We start from the raw sequence: 20,008 nt of genomic DNA, 5'->3' as shown, positions 1-20,008 counted from the left end.
TGTCTCCCCTCCCCCTTGTATTTCTGCTGTTTAAATAAAAACTTAATCTAAAAAAAGAGTTCAGCTCCCCTGTACGGTGGGCATTTGTACTACCCGCTGTCTCAGGAAGGCTGGGAGTATCGTTCAGGACACCAGTCATCCCGGTTCCTCACTTTATCTCCCTCCTTCCCTCCGGCCAGCGTTATAGGAGCTATTTTTTGGGGGGATTTATTGTTGCTGTCATTCTGTAAAGCGCTTTGAGAAGCCACCTTTAAATAATAATAATTAATAATTGCTTATACTTATATAGCGCTTTTTCTGGACACTCCACTCAAAGCGCTTTACAGGTAATGGGGACTCCCCTCTACTACCACCAATGTGCAGCATCCACCTTAAAGGCGCTATATAAAATAAAGTTTATTATTATTATTATTATTATTATTATGATTATTAATATTAAAGGCGCAGACTTCCAGCTTCAGAGACGGCTTCTTCCCCTCCAGCTGTCAGATTACTGAACTCTGCCCCTCCCGCTGGCTCACACGGATGTGTTATCCAAGTCGTGTGTTATTAAACGTGTTGTCGTCGCTGCGGCTGTTCCGTGTTGATGTTTGTGGCGATTTATTTCATGTCTTTGGACTGGAGCGGACGGGCGCACAAGCGTTTCCTCGCACTCGTGCAGAGGACAAACACACGGGGCGGGATCGTGTTAACACACTGGGACGGACCCAACACTACAGGCTGTGCCCGGTCCCGGTCCCGGTCCCGGAGGGGCTGGCCGGGCTGGCGGAGGGGTTTCCCTTTCAACACCGGCGCCCGAGGGACACCTCAGTTATACCCCTGTCAGTGGACCGGGGTAAAGTTAGCTTGAAGTTCGAAAACGATTTTGGCACGCCTGTAGCGCTTTCACGAAATCTCTTAGAGTTACAAAAACACTTGTTTTGTGTATAAAATACATTGTGGATGCTTTCTCAGCCTTTACTTTTTCGTTTTTATGACATTTTTTTGACCAAGCACGAATATTCTTTTGTCCATATCTCTGCAATGGAAGCACAGAACGCCTTCAAACCAAATGCATTTTAAAGACCACGACCTGTGGATATTTCCACAGCCTTTACATCAAACTATCAGTGAGCTAATTATCTTTTTTTAAACCTCCGGTTTTTCATCGATGCGTAATTACGCACGAACTGGAACCCGGGGGACCGCTGTGTGCCCACGTTCACAACGCGAGAAATACTGTTCAATACGGCTTCGTGCGAAAAACCCGTATATGACCATAGGAAGCAGAACAGCGCGGTCTCCCATTACCCAGACTGTAAGCACGGGAATAAAGCTTTGTTTGATTTCTGAAACCCTTCCTTTACATCTTGTTTTCATTCAGGTAAGGGTCAACTATATTCACAATACTACTGACAGCAGGAAGATTAAAATATTCTTTACTCAGCAGCTTATTAAAAACAGCTCCCATGATGTTCAAACCGATTTGTTACACAGAACACTGACACAGTTTTGCATTCTGAATCTCTTTTTCTCGTGCTTTTATTTAATGTGGCACAATGCACTGGGATAGGTGATTCTGTTCACAAACCAATAGCATTTAAACCACGGCACCCACAATGCTGCAAGTGTTTTGCACACTAAGCAGGTCCTCTGACTTTTCCCAGCTTTGTTTTGGGTTGTGGAACCTTTCTTTATATTTTTTAGGATTTTCTGAAGATAACACTACAGGTAATACACTGGGATAGGTGGGTCTTCTTCATGGCTGAATAGCATTTCAAATACAACAGCCACACTGCTGAAACCAAGTGTTTTACACACCAGACAGCCCCCAGAACCTTATACAACCTTGCTGTAGTTGTGGCCTCTTTCTTTATTTTTTTATGAGTTTTTCAATATGGCACCATTAGACAGGCGGTACATGGTGATAGGAGGGTGCTCTTCAAGGACAACAGCCACAGGGCTGCAACCAGGTGTTTTACACCAGACAGCTCCCCTAACCTTATACAACCTCGCTTTGAGTTGTGGAACATTTCTTTCAAATCACTTGGGTTCATCAATCATTTGATCATTTTTCAGCGTGGAATAAACCTATTACTTGTTCCTTGGAGATTACCATCTGCTGATAAGATATGATCGCTATATTGACCATATACAATTTCTTGCATAAGGAATTCATATTTTGCATACACCGATCCCCCCGGAGTCCCAAGTGATTCTGGTTTTGGAAAGCTAAAGGACAATGAGCTTCACGATACCAGGGGGACAGTGGGTGGTCAAGTCTCCCCTAAACAATGGATCTTGTCAGATTATGATGTCAGTGCATTTAATAAATGTTGTTGAACTCTCTTTAGCCCAAATACAGAGGAGCCCAGACCCAGAATGTTACACATACTGACAGAGAGTGATCTCATTATGTGTGTTTGGATTTTAACAACTATTTTTATTGTTTGCTAGAACCATAACAATCTATGTTAGACATTTTCATCTTCAGCCAAAAATACAAACCTGTGTACGTAGTGTGGTGCAGATTCTTGTCCCATCCTGCTCTTGGTCCAGGTTGGAGGGTTGCACCGATTCTGAATCTTGTAAGCTGGTATGGATGGGTTTGGGGGTGTTGATACCAGAGTGGTCCAGGAGGGGGATTCAGGTGTCTCGGGGGCATTCTTGTTTTTCTATGAGTTCAGGTTGATTCTGTTGGTTCTGTCATGAATCTCCCTCACGCAGGCAAGCGCTCCCGCATTCCCTCGAGCTCTCCCCGTACCAAACGTGCACATGTCAATCAGTCCTCTACTTAAACCCTCATCTGTCCCCCGGTCATTGCTCACGATTGAGATTCTCTCCCGGAGCTTACCTACTAACTACGCCTTTGCCTTACTATGACTTCTCCCCTGGACCTCGACCCCGCTTTTCTGACAACTGCTTTAGCCACTCGATTTTGTACCTTCGCCTGTTTTACGCTTTCTCGGATCCTGACCCCAGCCTGTCTCTTCGTTTACGCCTCTGCCTACCGACGCAACTTCTACGCCTTCCCGGACTCCGACCCCTGCCAGTCCCTCGACTACGCCTTCGCCTGTCGATTCTGTGCCTACGCCTGTACTACGCCTTCCCGGACTCGGGCCCCTGCCTGTTTACTCCGACTACGCCTGCGTCTCGCGCCAACCCTACCAAGGGCACCGCATTGGATCCCTATCCTCAGCAGTCAGCCCCTGCGTGACAGGTTCTGAGTGTCTTGGTTACATCCGTTTGTGTGTATAGATGAAAAAGCTATTGAAGAGCACCCCCACACCCCCCATCCGTCTCGGTGGAAGTTGCCATGTTCAAAAAATCCTAAAAAGATAATTACAGTTGCACACAACAAAGCATGACTGTGAAAGGTCAGGAGGCCTGCCTAGTGAGCACAACACTTGATTACAGTCAAAAAAAACATTAAAAAATAAAGAAATGTTCCACAACTCAAAGCGAGGTTGTATAAGGTTAGGGGAGCTGTCTGGTGTAAAACACCTGGTTGCAGCCCTGTGGCTGTTGTCCTTGAAGAGCACCCTCCTATCACCATGTACCGCCTGTCTAATGGTGCCATATTGAAAAACTCATAAAAAAATAAAGAAAGAGGCCACAACTACAGCAAGGTTGTATAAGGTTCTGGGGGCTGTCTGGTGTGTAAAACACTTGGTTTCAGCAGTGTGGCTGTTGTATTTGAAATGCTATTCAGCCATGAAGAAGACCCACCTATCCCAGTGTATTACCTGTAGTGTTATCTTCAGAAAATCCTAAAAAATATAAAGAAAGGTTCCACAACCCAAAACAAAGCTGGGAAAAGTCAGAGGACCTGCTTAGTGTGCAAAACACTTGCAGCATTGTGGGTGCCGTGGTTTAAATGCTATTGGTTTGTGAACAGAATCACCTATCCCAGTGCATTGTGCCACATTAAATAAAAGCACGAGAAAAGAGATTCAGAATGCAAAACTGTGTCAGTGTTCTGTGTAACAAATCGGTTTGAACATCATGGGAGCTGTTTTTAATAAGCTGCTGAGAAAAGAATATTTTAATCTTCCTGCTGTCAGTAGTATTGTGAATATAGTTGACCCTTACCTGAATGAAAACAAGATGTAAAGGAAGGGTTTCAGAAATCAAACAAAGCTTTATTCCCGTGCTTACAGTCTGGGTAATGGGAGACCGCGCTGTTCTGCTTCCTATGGTCATATACGGGTTTTTCGCACGAAGCCGTATTGAACAGTATTTCTCGCGTTGTGAACGTGTGCACACAGCAGTCCCCCGGGTTCCAGTTCGTGCGTAATTACGCATCGATGAAAAACCGGAGGTTTAAAAAAAGATAATTAGCTCACTGATAGTTTGATGTAAAGGCTGTGGAAATATCCACAGGTCGTGGTCTTTAAAATGCTTTTGGTTTGAAGGCGTTCTGTGCTTCCATTGCGGAGATATGGACAAAAGAATATTCGTGCTTGGTCAAAAAAATGTCATAAAAACGAAAAAGTAAAGGCTGAGAAAGCATCCACAATGTATTTTATACACAAAACAAGTGTTTTTGTAACTCTAAGAGGTTTCGTGAAAGCGCTACAGGCGTGCCAAAATCGTTTTCGAACTTCAAGCTAACTTTACCCCGGTAGAATCAAAAGGCAAAATCTCCATCGGAACACGTGGAATTATGTAAAAAGTTTAATTTTTAGCTGTTATAATTGTGAATTCCTCCGGCTGTCAAGTGTCTATTTTTGTATCTGTTTTAATATTTTGTCTCCCCTCCCCCTTGTATTTCTGCTGTTTAAATAAAAACTTAATCTAAAAAAAGAGTTCAGCTCCCCTGTACGGTGGGCATTTGTACTACCCGCTGTCTCAGGAAGGCTGGGAGTATCGTTCAGGACACCAGCCATCCCGGTTCCTCACTTTATCTCCCTCCTTCCCTCCGGTCAGCGTTATAGGAGCTATTTTTGGGGGGGATTTATTGTTGCTGTCATTCTGTAAAGCGCTTTGAGAAGCCACCTTTAAATAATAATAATTAATAATTGCTTTTACTTATATAGCGCTTTTTCTGGACACTCCACTCAAAGCGCTTTACAGGTAATGGGGACTCCCCTCTACTACCACCAATGCGCAGCATCCACTTTAAAGGCGCTATATAAAATAAAGTTTATTATTATTATTATTATGATGATTATTATTATTAAAGGCGCAGACTTCCAGCTTCAGAGACGGCTTCTTCCCCTCCAGCTGTCAGATTACTGAACTCTGCCCCTCCCGCTGGCTCACACGGATGTGTTATCCAAGTCGTGTGTTATTAAACGTGTTGTCGTCGCTGCGGCTGTTCCGTGTTGATGTTTGTGGCGATTTATTTCATGTCTTTGGACTGGAGCGTTTCATGGCACTCGTGCAGAGGAGAAACACACGGGGTGGGATCGTGTTAACACACTGGGACGGACCCAACACTACAGGCTGTGTCCGGTCCCGGTCCCGGTCCCGGTCCCGGAGGGGCTGGCCGGGCTGGCGGAGGGGTTTCCAGCTCCCTGTCAGTGGGGTATAACTGTGGCTCTCCGCACACGAAGGTACCCCGCAGTCCAAACGCCTCTCTCGGTGAGGAAACTGTCCCCAACACCAGGCACAACGGACCCCTCTGTGCCCATCGGGGGGGGAAACTGCTTTTAACGCCACAGTGAAACACGCAGCCTTCGAAAGCCATGTCAGTCCCCAGTGCACCGCGCAACAGTACAGCCAATGGCGTCGTAAACCCAGCGCCCGCTGGCCCGGAGGGCACCAAAATATTAAAAAATAAAGTCAGTCCGGCGAAGGTGCCGACGAGCTGATCGAGTTTCAGAGTCGAGGGGGAAGGAAAACCTGGGGACACACCGGCCGCACAGGGGCCGGGCCGGCGGCTCTCTTCCGCACCGAAGGAAGACCTTTTCTTTTTTTTTTTAAAGAATCACGGGGAGTCGTTTAAAACCGTTTCTTTTTTTTCCCACCACCACCACCACTTAGAGCGCCGTCCTCTTAAAAGGCAGCGACAGCGGCCCACAAGAAGAACTCGGTCCGTGTTTCCCCACCGGACGGCATTCGGGAGGGGGCGGCGGCGGCGGCGGTCGGGCGCCGGAACCGGAAGCCCCTCCCCGGAGATCCCGCGATATAGTCTCGCGAGAGCGCGGCCTCTGCCTCTTTGCGACGGGACCCGCGGACAAGATGGTGAGGGGAGACGAGCTGCCGGGGAGCCGGCAAGGCATCCGCCGCCATCGCTTGCACACGGGGGCGCCGGCGCCCCGGCCGCCGCGGGGCAGCCTCTCCCGGACCCCTGCCCGGCCCTGCGGCTCGGTTTGGGTCGGAACCGGGTGCGGGTCTGTTTTAAAACTGGCGCTCGCTGCTGTGCTGTGTGATCCGGCCATATTCCCTCCGAGCCGAGCCCGCTAAACCCCCCTGTCTCTCTGTGTCTCTCTCTGACCTGCAGTCACTCGTTATCCCCGAGAAGTTCCAGCACATCCTGCGTGTTCTCAACACCAACATCGATGGGCGCAGGAAGATCGCCTTCGCCATCACCGCCATCAAGGTGAGACACGGGGCTGTGAGTGGACCGGACTGGACCGGGCTCTGGGCTGACCCGCTGTGTGTTCAGGGCTGGGCTGTGGACTGACCCGCTGTGTGTTCAGGGTCAGGGCTGGGCTGTGGGCTGACCCGCTGTGTGTTCAGGGTCAGGGCTGGGCTGTGGACTGAGCTGCTGTGTGTTCAGGGTCAGGACTGAACTCTGGGCTGACCTGCTGTGTCTCTGGGTGTTGAGGGTGTGTGTTCAGGGTCAGGGCTGACTTGCTGGGTCTCTGTGTAGACTGTGTGCTCAGGGTCAGGACTGGGCTCTGGACTGAGCTGCTGTGTGCTCAGGGTCAGGACTGGGCTCAGGGCTCTGGACTGACCCTGCTGGTGTGGTGTGTTCAGGGGGTGGATGCTGGACTGACCCTGCTGGTGTGGTGTGTTCAGGGGGTGGGCGCTGGACTGACCCTGCTGGTGTGGTGTGTTCAGGGGGTGGGCGCTGGACTGACCCTGCTGGTGTGGTGTGTTCAGGGGGTGGGCGCTGGACTGACCCTGTGGTTGGTGTTATTTGTGTTCAGGGGGTGGGTGCTGGACTGACCCTGCTGGTGTGGTGTGTTCAGGGGGTGGGCGCTGGACTGACCCTGCTGGTGTGGTGTGTTCAGGGGGTGGGTGCTGGACTGACCCTGTGGTTGGTGTTATTTGTGTTCAGGGGGTGGATGCTGGACTGACCCTGCTGGTGTGGTGTGTTCAGGGGGTGGGCGCTGGACTGACCCTGCTGGTGTGGTGTGTTCAGGGGGTGGGCGCCGGACTGACCCTGCTGGTGTGGTGTGTTCAGGGGGTGGGCGCCGGACTGACCCTGCTGGTGTAGTGTGTTCAGGGGGTGGGCGCCGGACTGACCCTGCTGGTGTAGTGTGTTCAGGGGGTGGGTGCTGGACTGACCCTGCTGGTGTGGTGTGTTCAGGGGGTGGGCGCTGGACTGACCCTGTGGTTGGTGTTATTTGTGTTCAGGGGGTGGGTGCTGGACTGACCCTGCTGGTGTGGTGTGTTCAGGGGGTGGGCGCTGGACTGACCCTGCTGGTGTGGTGTGTTCAGGGGGTGGGCGCTGGACTGACCCTGTGGTTGGTGTTATTTGTGTTCAGGGGGTGGGCGCTGGACTGACCCTGTGGTTGGTGTTGTTGTGTGTTCAGGGGGTTGGCGCTGGACTGACCCTGTGGTTGGTGTTGTTGTGTGTTCAGGGGGTTGGTGCTGGACTGACCCTGTTGGTGTGGTGTGTTCAGGGGGTGGGCGCTGGACTGACCCTGTGGTTGGTGTTATTTGTGTTCAGGGGGTGGGCTCTGGACTGACCCTGCTAGTGTGGTGTGTTCAGGGGGTGGGCGCTGGACTGAGCCTGTTGGTGTTGTTGTGTGTTCAGGGGGTGGGCGCTGGACTGACCCTGTTGTTGTTGTGTGTTCAGGGGGTGGGCCGGCGATATGCCCATGTCGTTCTGAGGAAGGCTGATATCGACCTCAACAAGAGAGCTGGAGAGCTGACCGAAGACGAGGTGAGTCTGGGGGGAGAGGGGGCTGTGTGTGTGTGTTGGGGTGTAGTTGGGGATGTCTTGGGGGGGCAGGTGGAGATGTGTTGGGGTCTAGATGGACGTGTGGGGGCTCACTGCTGTGTGTGTTGGGGTGTCTGGGGCGGGGGCAGGTGGAGAGAGTCATCACCATCATGCAGAACCCCAGGCAGTACAAGATCCCAGACTGGTTCCTCAACAGGCAGAAGGACATCAAGGATGGAAAATACAGCCAGGTAAGACTGCAGTGTCCTGAGGGGGGCGCAGCACCCTGTGGCCTGTGGTCAGTTTCTACTCCCTCCTCACTGGGGTACAGGTCTCTCCAGTGCCCCCTGTGGGGCTGCAGGCTATACAGACCACTGGGGTACAGGTCTCTCCAGTGCCCCCTGTGGGGCTGCAGGCTATACAGACCACTGGGGTAGGGGTCTCTACAGTGCCCCCTTGTGGGGCTGCAGGCTATACAGACCACTGGGGTATGGGTCTCTACAGTGCCCCCTTGTGGGGCTGCAGGCTATACAGACCACTGGGGTACGGATCTCTCCAGTGCCCCCTTGTGGGGCTGCAGGCTATACAGACCACTGGGGTACGGATCTCTCCAGTGCCCCCTTGTGGGGCTGCAGGCTATACAGACCACTGTGGTACGGGTATCTACAGTGCCCCCTTGTGGGGCTGCAGGCTATACAGACCACTGGGGTACGGGTCTCTAGACTGCACTCTACTATAGAGAACAGTGGGGTACAGTTGGGCGTGTTGTGGGGTGACCTGGCGTTGTGCTGTCTCGCAGGTTCTTGCTAACGGCCTGGACAACAAGCTGAGAGAAGACCTGGAGAGACTGAAGAAGATCAGGGCTCATCGGGGACTGAGACACTTCTGGGGGTAAGAGACACTTGGACATCCCTTCTCCCCTCTTTACTAACCCCCCTCTCTCTCTCTCAGTGCAGTGTTCATGTACTGGAGTGTCCAGTCAGGGTGTGTGTGTGAACCCCTCTCTCTCTCAGTGCAGTGTTCATGTACTGGAGTGTCCAGTCAGGGTGTGTGTGTGAACCCCTCTCTCTCTCTCAGTGCAGTGTTCATGTACTGGAGTCTCCAGTCAGTGTGTGTGTGTATGAACCCCTCTCTCTCTCAGTGCAGTGTTCATGTACTGGAGTGTCCAGTCAGTGTGTGTGTATGAACCCCTCTCTCTCTCAGTGCAGTGTTCATGTACTGGAGTGTCCAGTCAGTGTGTCTGTATGAACCCCTCTCTCTCTCAGTGCAGTGTTCATGTACTGGAGTGTCCAGTCAGTGTGTGTGTATTAACCCCTCTCTCTCTCAGTGCAGTGTTCATGTACTGGAGTGTCCAGTCAGTGTGTCTGTGTGAACCCCTCTCTCTCTCAGTGCAGTGTTCATGTACTGGAGTGTCCAGTCAGTGTGTGTGTGTGAACCCCTCTCTCTCTCAGTGCAGTGTTCATGTACTGGAGTGTCCAGTCAGTGTGTGTGTGTGAACCCCTCTCTCTCTCAGTGCAGTGTTCATGTACTGGAGTGTCCAGTCAGTGTGTGTGTATGAACCCCTCTCTCTCTCAGTGCAGTGTTCATGTACTGGAGTGTCCAGTCAGTGTGTGTGTATGAACCCCTCTCTCTCTCAGTGCAGTGTTCATGTACTGGAGTGTCCAGTCAGTGTGTGTGTATGAACCCCTCTCTCTCTCAGTGCAGTGTTCATGTACTGGAGTGTCCAGTCAGTGTGTCTGTATGAACCCCTCTCTCTCTCAGTGCAGTGTTCATGTACTGGAGTGTCCAGTCAGGGTGTCTGTATGAACCCCTCTCTCTCTCAGTGCAGTGTTCATGTACTGGAGTGTCCAGTCAGGGTGTCTGTATGAACCCCTCTCTCTCTCAGTGCAGTGTTCATGTACTGGAGTGTCCAGTCAGGGTGTGTGTGAACCCCTCTCTCTCTCAGTGCAGTGTTCATGTACTGGAGTGTCCAGTCAGTGTGTCTGTGTGAACCCCTCTCTCTCTCAGTGCAGTGTTCATGTACTGGAGTGTCCAGTCAGGGTGTCTGTATGAACCCCTCTCTCTCTCAGTGCAGTGTTCATGTACTGGAGTGTCCAGTCAGTGTGTCTGTATGAACCCCCCTCTCTCTCAGTGCAGTGTTCATGTACTGGAGTGTCCAGTCAGTGTGTCTGTATGAACCCCTCTCTCTCTCAGTGCAGTGTTCATGTACTGGAGTGTCCAGTCAGTGTGTCTGTGTGAACCCCTCTCTCTCTCAGTGCAGTGTTCATGTACTGGAGTGTCCAGTCAGTGTGTGTGTATGAACCCCTCTCTCTCTCAGTGCAGTGTTCATGTACTGGAGTGTCCAGTCAGTGTGTCTGTATGAACCCCTCTCTCTCTCAGTGCAGTGTTCATGTACTGGAGTGTCCAGTCAGTGCGTCTGTGTGAACCCCTCTCTCTCTCAGTGCAGTGTTCATGTACTGGAGTGTCCAGTCAGTGTGTGTGTATGAACCCCTCTCTCTCTCAGTGCAGTGTTCATGTACTGGAGTGTCCAGTCAGTGTGTCTGTATGAACCCCTCTCTCTCTCAGTGCAGTGTTCATGTACTGGAGTGTCCAGTCAGTGTGTCTGTGTGAACCCCTCTCTCTCTCAGTGCAGTGTTCATGTACTGGAGTGTCCAGTCAGTGTGTGTGTATGAACCCCTCTCTCTCTCAGTGCAGTGTTCATGTACTGGAGTGTCCAGTCAGTGTGTGTGTATGAACCCCTCTCTCTCTCAGTGCAGTGTTCATGTACTGGAGTGTCCAGTCAGTGTGTCTGTATGAACCCCTCTCTCTCTCAGTGCAGTGTTCATGTACTGGAGTGTCCAGTCAGGGTGTGTGTATGAACCCCTCTCTCTCTCTCTCTCTGTGTTTCAGCCTGCGTGTGAGAGGTCAGCACACGAAGACCACTGGAAGAAGGGGTCGCACTGTGGGTGTGTCCAAGAAGAAGTAAACTCTGTCCCTCTGTCCTCCTCAATAAACGTGCCCAGCACACTCACGTCTGTCTGCCCTCTGCCTGGTGTGTGGTCTGTGGGGGTGGGGGCTCGCGCCGCTCAGTCATCTGGCACAGGGGGAGCGTGGCCCTCGATCAGGTGTGGGGTAGGGGGGAGCTCGCTCCGGCTGTGTCGTGACCCTGAGGGGTTGGGGGAAGCTCCTGCTTGGGCCTGGTGTTTTGTCCCGTGCTGTGCCATTCAGCTATCACTTCAGTGTCCCTCCAAAAGGGTGGAGAGTTGCTTTTGGCATCGCCACACCAAACTGCAACAACCATATAATCCAACATCACGTTAAGAATACACTGGATTATACAATAAACACACACACACGACAGTGCCAGACCTGCGACAGTGTACACACACACACGACAGTGCCAGACCTGCGACAGTGTGTACACACACACACACAGAGGACAGCGCCAGACCTGTGACAGTGTACACACACACAGGACAGCGCCAGACCTGCGACAGTACACACACACACAGGACAGCGCCAGACCTGCGACAGTACACACACACACAGGACAGCGCCAGACCTGCGACAGTGCACACACACACAGGACAGCGCCAGACCTGCGACAGTGCACACACACACAGGACAGCGCCAGACCTGCGACAGTGCACACACACACAGGACAGCGCCAGACCTGCGACAGTGCACACACACACACACACAGGACAGCGCCAGACCTGCGACAGTGCACACACACACGGGACAGCGCCAGACCTGCGACAGTGCACACACACACACACACACACAGGACAGCGCCAGACCTGCGACAGTGCACACACACACAGGACAGTGCTCTCACACACACACACACACACACACACACACACACACACGACAGTGCCTGACCTGCGACAGTGTACACACACACACACACACACACACAGAGAGAGGACAGCGCCAGACCTGGGACAGTGTGCACACACACAGATGCCTCACTGTGGACAGTCGCTGGGTCCGGAGGACTCCCTGCAGGAGCTGGGCTGGAGGAGGACGGGGGCCGCTGTGAGCCCAGTCCTTCACAGAGAGACGGGGGGCTCTTGCTGGGGCCCGTGACCCTGTACTGCTCGGGCTGGGGCTCCTCCACCCCGCCAGTGGGAGTACGCTGTCCGAGAGGCCTGGACTCGAACCCCGTCCCCCTGTCAGCTGTGCCCCTGGGAGGGGGGGTACTGGTGTCACCCACCTGCCAGCGGGGGGTGGCCCTGCCCCTCTGCTCTTCCGGTGTCCCCCCAGCGGGGCGGCGTTTGGCTCCATCCCGCAGGTGACGCAGGCCCAGCCAATCGGGGAGCGGGCTCTGCCCTTCCTCTCTGCCTCGGCCAATCGGGGAGCTGGGCCCGCCCCCTCGGTGTGCTCCCGCAGAGGCAGGAAGTGGCGCAGGTGGGCACTTCCTGCAGGGCCTCCGCACACGGGAAAGCACGCACCCGCCCGTCCGAACAGACACCACGCACACACACACACGCACTACAGCACGCCGGGGGCGAGGGCCACCTCCCCCAATAACGAGACCGAGAGGGTCTGCGCTTCTAGAAAAGTTTATTGTGGGACGGGAGCAGACAGACGCAGGACTAGTGTGTCTCTACCAGCGGGATCAGCTCGGCACAGGGAGGGGGCTGTGTGGCGGAGCGTCAGTGTGTGTGGCGGGGCGCAAGTGTGTTTTAATCAGTGCGTCAGTGTGTACTTCAGTGTGTCAGTGTTTCAGTCAGTCAGTGTCAGAGTGTCAATGTGTCAGTGTTTCAGTGTGTACGTTAATGTGTCAGTGTTTCAGTAAGTGTGTACTTCAGTGTGTCAGTGTTTCAGTCAGTCAGTGTCAGAGTGTCAATGTGTCAGAGCGTCAGTGTGGCAGTCAGCTCGGAGATAACACTGCGCAGAGAGAGAGACAGGGCTCTGAAAACACTGTACAGAGAGAGAGACAGGGCTCTGTGATAACACACTGCACAGAGAGAGAGAGACAGGGCTCTGTGATAACACACTGCACAGAGAGAGAGAGACAGGGCTCTGTGATAACACACTGCACAGAGAGAGAGAGACAGGGCTCTGTGATACACTACAGAGGGAGAGACAGGGCTCTGTGATAACACTGTACAGAGAAAGAGAGACAGAGCTCTGTGATAACACACTGTAAAGAGAGAGAGACGGGCAGGACAGACAGACCCTGCACACAGGCTGGGAGAAAGAGACAGGGCACTGTGTTACACACTGTACAGAGAGAGACACACTACAGTGAGAGAGGACAATGAGAGACAGAGTACAGAGAGACGCACTGTACAGAGAAAAAGAGAGGACAGAGGGAGACACTGTATAGAGACAGAGAGAGACTGTACACAGAGAGGACAGAGAGACACTGTACAGAGAGAGAGGACCGAGAGACATACTACAGCGAGAGAGGACAGAGAAAAGGAGAGGACAGAGGGAGACTGTACACAGAGAGAGGACAGAGAGACACTGTACAGAGAGAGAGGACAGATTTATTCCTTCGGTATAAAACAGGCTGTAGAAAACTCCAGAATCAGCTTCCATCTCGTAGAGCAGAGCAAAACTTGTCTGTCCAGACGCAGGAGGGGTGAGACAGGGCGAGAGCTGGACCCCTCCCTCACTTCTGCTCCTTGGTGGGGGCGTAGTACAGCTCGAGGGGTTTGCTGACCTTCCAAAACTTCTCGTTCACGAGCTCCAGAGTGAGAGAGCCATTGAGCGTCTGTGAGAGAGAGAGGACCTGTCTCACTGTCAGAGAGAGAGAGAGGACCTGTCTCACTGTCAGAGAGAGAGAGCCATTGAGTGTCTGTCAGAGAGAGAACCTGTCTCACAGTCAGAGAGTGAGAGGACCTGTCTCACAGTCAGAGAGTGAGAGGACCTGTCTCACAGTCAGAGAGAGAGAGAGAGGACCTGTCTCACTGTCAGCGAGAGAGAGAGAGGACCTGTCTCACTGTCAGAGAGAGAGAGCCATTGAGTGTCTGTCAGAGAGAGAACCTGTCTCACTGTCAGAGAGTGAGAGGACCTGTCTCACAGTCAGAGAGAGAGCCATTAAGTGTCTGTCAGAGAGAGAACCTGTCTCACTGTCAGAGTGAGAGAGAGAACAGGAGGAGACAGGACAGGGAGAGAGGACAGTAGGGGGAGAGAGGACAGGAGGGGGCAGGAGAGGGAGAGAGGACAGGAGGGGGGGGGGACAGGAGAGAGGACAGGAGAGGGGAAAGGAGGGTACAGGAGAGGGAGGGAGGACAGGAGGGGGCAGGAGAGGGAGAGAGGACAGGAGGGGGGGGGACAGGAGAGAGGACAGGAGAGGGGAAAGGAGGGTACAGGAGAGGGAGGGAGGACAGGAGGGGGCAGGAGAGGGAGAGAGGACAGGAGGGGGGGGGGACAGGAGAGGGGGAGAGAGGACAGGAGAGGGGAAAGGAGGGGACAGGAGAGGGGGAGAGAGGACAGGAGAGGGGAAAGGAGGGGACAGGAGAGGGAGAGAGAGGACAGGAGAGGGGAAAGGAGGGGACAGGAGAGGACAGGAGAGGGGAAAGGAGGGGACAGGAGAGGGAGAGAGAGGACAGGAGAGGGAGAGAGGACAGGAGAGCGGGAGAGAGGACAGGAGAGCGGGAGAGAGGACAGGAGGGGGGGAGAGGACAGGAGAGGGGGAGAGAGGACAGGAGGGGGAGAGAGGACAGGAGAGGGGGAGAGAGGACAGGAGAGGGGGAGAGAGGACAGGAGAGGGGAAAGGAGGGGACAGGAGAGGGGAAAGGAGGGGACAGGAGAGGGGGAGAGGGGACAGGAGAGGGGGAGAGAGGACAGGAGAGCGGGAGAGAGGACAGGAGAGCGGGAGAGAGGACAGGAGCGGGAGAGAGAGGACAGGAGAGGGGGAGAGAGGACAGGAGAGGGAGAGAGGACAGGAGGGGGGGACACTCACGGTGAACTGCCCCGCTGTGGTGGTGATGTAGATGGTGTACTGCTTCTCGCTGACGTCCTGCAGGCTGGCCGCGCCGGCGCCCCCCTCGCCCCCCTCGCCCCCCGCCTGCCTGTCCGCCTGTCTCTCCTCCAGCGCGATGCGCAGGGCCAGGTACTTGGACAGGTGGTCCACTGTGGCGTTGGCTGTCGTCTTGACGTACCTGAGAGAGAGACAGGGAGACGGGCGGGAGAGAGAGAGAGGGGGAGAGAGAGACAGGCAGGGTAGAAGAGAGGGGGAGACAGGGAGAGACAGGGAGGGAGGGGGAGAGAGAGAGAGAGACAGGTGGGAAGGGAGACGCAGGGAGAGAGAGGGAGACAGGGAGACAGTCAGAGAAAAAGAGACAGTCAGGGAGTGAGTCCTGTCTCTCTCCCCTCTCTCTCTCCTGTCTCTCCCATCTCTCTCTCCTCTCTGTCCTGTCCCCCTCTCCTGTCATCTCTCTATCCTGTCTCTATCTCTCTCCTCTCTCCTGTCTCCCACTCTCTCCTGTCTCTCTCTCCTCTCTCTCCCGTCTCTCTCTCCCGTCTCTCTCTCCCGTCTCTCTCTCCCGTCTCTCACTCCTCTCTCTCTCTCCCGTCTCTCTCTCCAGTACCTGGTCTGGCTGTACTGCTCCCTGTCCACCAGCAGGGGGTGTGGGCAGAACACCAGCTCGATCTCTCTCTCCTCTCTCTCACTCCTCTCTCTCCTGTCTCTCCTCTCTCTCACTCCTCTCTCTCACTCCTCTCTCCAGTACCTGGTCTGGCTGTACTGCTCCCTGTCCACCAGCAGGGGGTGTGGGCAGAACACCAGCTCGATCTCTCTCTCCTCTCTCTCACTCCTCTCTCTCCTGTCTCTCCTCTCTCTCACTCCTCTCTCCAGTACCTGGTCTGGCTGTACTGCTCCCTGTCCACCAGCAGGGGGTGTGGGCAGAACACCAGCTCGATCTCTCTCTCCTCTCTCTCACTCCTCTCTCTCCTGTCTCTCCTCTCTCTCACTCCTCTCTCCAGTACCTGGTCTGGCTGTACTGCTCCCTGTCCACCAGCAGGGGGTGTGGGCAGAACACCAGCTCGATCTCTCTCTCCTCTCTCCTGTCTCTCTCTCCTCTCTCCAGTACCTGGTCTGGCTGTACTGCTCCCTGTCCACCAGCAGGGGGTGTGGGCAGAACACCAGCTCGATCTCTCTCTCCTCTCTCTCACTCCTCTCACTCCTGTCTCTCTCCTGTCTCTCTTTCCTCTCTCTCACTCCTCTCTCCAGTACCTGGTCTGGCTGTACTGCTCCCTGTCCACCAGCAGGGGGTGTGGGCAGAACACCAGCTCGATCTCGGAGCCCGAGCTCTCGTGGGGCGGGGGGCTGGCCCGGTCCGAGTCGTCGGAGGCCCGGGAGCGCTTGTGCCGGCTGGGCCCGGCCTCGGGCGGGGCGGCGCCGGCGCTCTGGGCCGAGCCGTGGGACACGTGGGACCGCGAGTCGCAGTTGTCCTCCCCGCCGCTGAAGGTGGTGTTGTCACTCTCGTGCTGCTGCTTCCTGACCCGCTGGGCCCTGGGGGGGAGGGGGAGTGGGTCAGCGCCGGGCCCGCTGGGGAGCTCCGGGCCGGGCCAGTCCGGTCAGCACCTGTGTCAGTCCGCTGTGGGCCAGTCCAGTCCAGTCCGCTGTGGGCCAGTCCAGTGTGATCAGCACCTGTGTCAGTCCAGTGTGGGCCAGTCCAGTCCAGTCCGCTGTGGGCCAGTCCAGTCCAGTCCGATCAGCACCTGTGTCAGTCCAGTGTGGGCCAGTCCAGTCCAGTCGGCGCCTGTGCCAGTCCAGTGTGGTCCAGTCCAGTCCAGTCGGCACCTGTGCCAGTCCAGTGTGGTCCAGTCCAGTCCAGTCGGCGCCGGTGCCAGTCCAGTGTGGTCCAGTCCAGTCCAGTCGGCGCCGGTGCCAGTCCAGTTTGGCCCGGTACCTGTGCATGGCCTGCATCTTGAGCCCCTCCTCGATGCTGGAGCTCAGCGCCTGCTGGTTGTGCAGCCGGCTGAGCCGGGCCAGCACCCGGTCCTGGTGGGCCTCGTACTCGTCCCGGCTGGGGTAGATCTTGGAGATCAGGGCGTCGAAGTTCGGGTCGGGCCGCAGGGAGCGCTTTGACACCAGCTTCTTCCTGCAGGTCGGGCACTCCTTGTTCCTGGAGAGACAGGGGGGTCATCCACAGGGAGAGACAGGGGGGTTAGTCCACAGGGAGAGACAGGGGGGTTAGCCCACAGGGAGAGACAGGGGGGTTAGCCCACAGGGAGAGACAGGGGGGTTAGTCCACAGGGATTGTCACCCCAGAGAGAGACAGGGGGGTTCATCCACAGGGATCGTCACCCCGGAGAGAGACAGAGGGGTTAACCCACAGGGATCATCACACTGGAGACAGAGGGGTTCATCCACAGGGATCGTCACCCCGGAGAGAGACAGGGGGGTTCATCCACAGGGATCGTCACCCCGGAGAGAGACAGGGGGGTTCATCCACAGGGATCGTCACCCCGGAGAGAGACAGGGGGGTTCATCCACAGGGATCGTCACCCCGGAGAGAGACAGAGGGGTTAACCCACAGGGAGCATCGCCCCACAGAGAGACAGAGGAGTTATTGACAGGGCCAGCGGCCCAGACAGACAGACAGGCAGGCAGGCAGACAGACAGGCAGGCAGGCAGACGCTGGGTGTCACCCTGTGCAGAGGAGGCTGGCTCGTACCCTGACCGCAGCGCAGTGACGATGCAGTCGGAGCAGAAGCGATGGAGACACTCCTTGGTGGTCATGGTGTTCTTCAGCATGTCCAGGCAGATGGGGCACATGAGCTCACTGTGGAGACTGCGGGGAGAGACAGCGATCTCTGTCCCGTCCATGATCGCCTCCTGCACAGGAGAGAGAGAGAGGGGTTCATACACACACCCTGACTGGACACTCCAGTACATGAACACTGCACTGAGAGAGAGAGGGGTTCATACACACACACTGACTGGACACTCCAGTACATGAACACTGCACTGAGAGAGAGGGGTTCATAAACACACACTGACTGGACACGAGTTCCCAGAGACAGACAGCTCCCTCTTACCTGCGGAGTTCTGTGTAACTCATACAGACTCAGCTCCCACGTCTTGTTGGGGTTCTGTGCTGTTGCTGGGGTGGCCATGTTGTTTCTTGTCCCTGAGGAGACAAAATAGAGAAAGTGCCATCAGACTCACAGCTCCAGGTGTGACAGTGCAGCAGTCTGATCCGCTCCAGGTGTGACAGTGCTGTCAGTCAGACTCCCAGTGCGCAGCAGTCTGATCCGCTCCAGGTGTGACAGTGCTGTCAGTCAGACTCCCAGTGCGCAGCAGTCTGATCCGCTCCAGGTGTGACAGTGCTGTCAGTCAGACTCCCAGTGTTCAGCAGTCTGATCCGCTCCAGGTGTGACAGTGCTGTCAGTCAGACTCCCAGTGCGCAGCAGTCTGATCCGCTCCAGGTGTGACAGTGCTGTCAGTCAGACTCCCAGTGCGCAGCAGTCTGATCCGCTCCAGGTGTGACAGTGCTGTCAGTCAGACTCCCAGTGCGCAGCAGTCTGATCCGCTCCAGGTGTGACAGTGCTGTCAGTCAGACTCCCAGTGTGCAGCAGTCTGATCCGCTCCAGGTGTGACAGTGCTGTCAGTCAGACTCCCAGTGCGCAGCAGTCTGATCCGCTCCAGGTGTGACAGTGCAGTCAGTCAGACTCCCAGTGCGCAGCAGTCTGATCCGCTCCAGGTGTGACAGTGCTGTCAGACTCCCAGTGCGCAGCAGTCTGATCCGCTCCAGGTGTGACAGTGCTGTCAGTCAGACTCCCAGTGCGCAGCAGTCTGATCCGCTCCAGGTGTGACAGTGCTGTCAGACTCCCAGTGTGCAGCAGTCTGATCCGCTCCAGGTGTGACAGTGCTGTCAGACTCCCAGTGCGCAGCAGTCTGATCCACTCCAGGTGTGACAGTGCTGTCAGTCAGACTCCCAGTGCGCAGCAGTCTGATCCGCTCCAGGTGTGACAGTGCTGTCAGTCTGATCCGCTCCAGGTCTTCCAGTGTCGCCCATGAGACTTACAGTTCACAGCTGCGTACAACCGTCTGTAAAAGCCGGAGTGGACCAGCAGACTGCTGTACACTGGGAGTGTCCAAACCCACCCGATACGCGACGCTACAATTCCACACTCACTGGGGCCGGGAGACGAGACACTTCCACACTCACTCGGGGCGGGAGACGAGACGAGACACTTCCACACTCACTCGGGGCGGGAGGCGAGACGAGACGAGACACTTCCACACCCACTAGGGCCGGGAGACGAGACGAGACACTTCCACACCCACTCGGGAACAGAGACGAGACACTTCCAAACTCACTCGGGCCGGGAGACGAGACACTTCCATACCAACTCGGGAACAGAGACGCGACACTCCCACACCCACTCGGGAGCAGAGACGAGACACTTCCACACTCACTCGGGAACAGAGACGAGACGAGACGAGACACTTCCACACCCACTCTGGCCGGGAGACGCGGCCGCTGCGGTCGAAGTTTCTCCCAACTCGGTGTCGCGTCGCTCCTCCGCTCCGCGGCCCGTCCTGCTCTGCGCCACAGAAGGCGCTTCGCTTTCGCTGCGTTTCCTTCGGGATTTTATTTCTTCCGTGGGCAATTTTGTTTTTCCCTCCCCGCCACCTCCGTGTCCGCAACGAAACACAATCGGGAGGAATGTAAACAAAAGTGCCTGGCTGGGCGCTCCTAGCTGGCGGCCATCTTGACGCCGGAAGCGACGCAGCCGGACTTCCGGCGGCGTGGCGCGTCATGCTTGGACGTGCGACAGCGCCGCCTGGTGGGCTGGAGGAGACAGCGGCAGCGGCAGCGGACTGCGTCACAGGCCCTCCTCACGAATACCAAATAGACTCATCTCGCTGTAGAAAGCCAGGAGCTGGACTGATCAATACAGGACAGGGCTGTTTCTCACCCGTGAGGGACGACTCAGCTCCTGTCGACTGTCCAGGAAGAGACATGTGTGAAGGAAGGAAGGAAGTAAAGGGTGCTGACATTCTGCTCTCTCTCTGTA

General features: G+C 55.1%; 2 protein-coding genes across 7 annotated transcripts; one reads left to right on the top strand and one right to left on the bottom strand.

Annotated features, from left to right (window-relative positions):
• Positions 1 to 6,007: 6,007 nt before the first annotated feature.
• Positions 6,008 to 11,048, top strand: rps18 (ribosomal protein S18). Its single transcript, XM_088632018.1, has 6 exons — positions 6,008 to 6,168; positions 6,428 to 6,526; positions 7,955 to 8,041; positions 8,188 to 8,289; positions 8,838 to 8,929; positions 10,928 to 11,048. Exons 1-6 carry the CDS (start codon positions 6,166 to 6,168, stop codon positions 11,001 to 11,003), a joined length of 459 nt encoding a protein of 152 aa, XP_088488144.1. The 5' UTR covers positions 6,008 to 6,165; the 3' UTR covers positions 11,004 to 11,048.
• A 1,521-nt stretch (positions 11,049 to 12,569) lies between these two features.
• Positions 12,570 to 19,751, bottom strand: LOC148662353 (E3 ubiquitin-protein ligase RING2-A-like). Of its 6 annotated transcripts, none has more exons than XR_015936695.1 (7): positions 18,023 to 18,108; positions 17,659 to 17,819; positions 16,891 to 17,106; positions 16,212 to 16,490; positions 14,940 to 15,138; positions 13,130 to 13,745; positions 12,570 to 13,097 (listed from the first exon to the last, which is right to left on the bottom strand). XR_015936695.1 is itself a non-coding variant. In XM_088631918.1 (7 exons), exons 1-7 carry the CDS (start codon positions 19,749 to 19,751, stop codon positions 13,644 to 13,646), a joined length of 1,386 nt encoding a protein of 461 aa, XP_088488044.1. In that variant the 3' UTR covers positions 12,570 to 13,643. The 6 variants fall into 6 exon arrangements, 5 of the variants coding, with proteins under 5 accessions (XP_088488044.1, XP_088488043.1, XP_088488045.1 ...); XM_088631918.1 differs by adding an exon at positions 19,415 to 19,751 and having other exon boundaries at positions 12,570 to 13,745; positions 18,023 to 18,114; XM_088631917.1 differs by adding an exon at positions 19,434 to 19,751 and having other exon boundaries at positions 12,570 to 13,745; positions 18,023 to 18,136.
• Between the last annotated feature and the right edge of the window lie 257 nt (positions 19,752 to 20,008).

This window comes from Lepisosteus platostomus, chromosome 5, assembly GCF_059453375.1.
Source record: "Lepisosteus platostomus isolate fLepPlt1 chromosome 5, fLepPlt1.hap1, whole genome shotgun sequence".
Lineage (NCBI taxonomy): Eukaryota > Metazoa > Chordata > Actinopteri > Semionotiformes > Lepisosteidae > Lepisosteus > Lepisosteus platostomus.
This window is presented reverse-complemented; position numbering and strand designations above follow the sequence as displayed.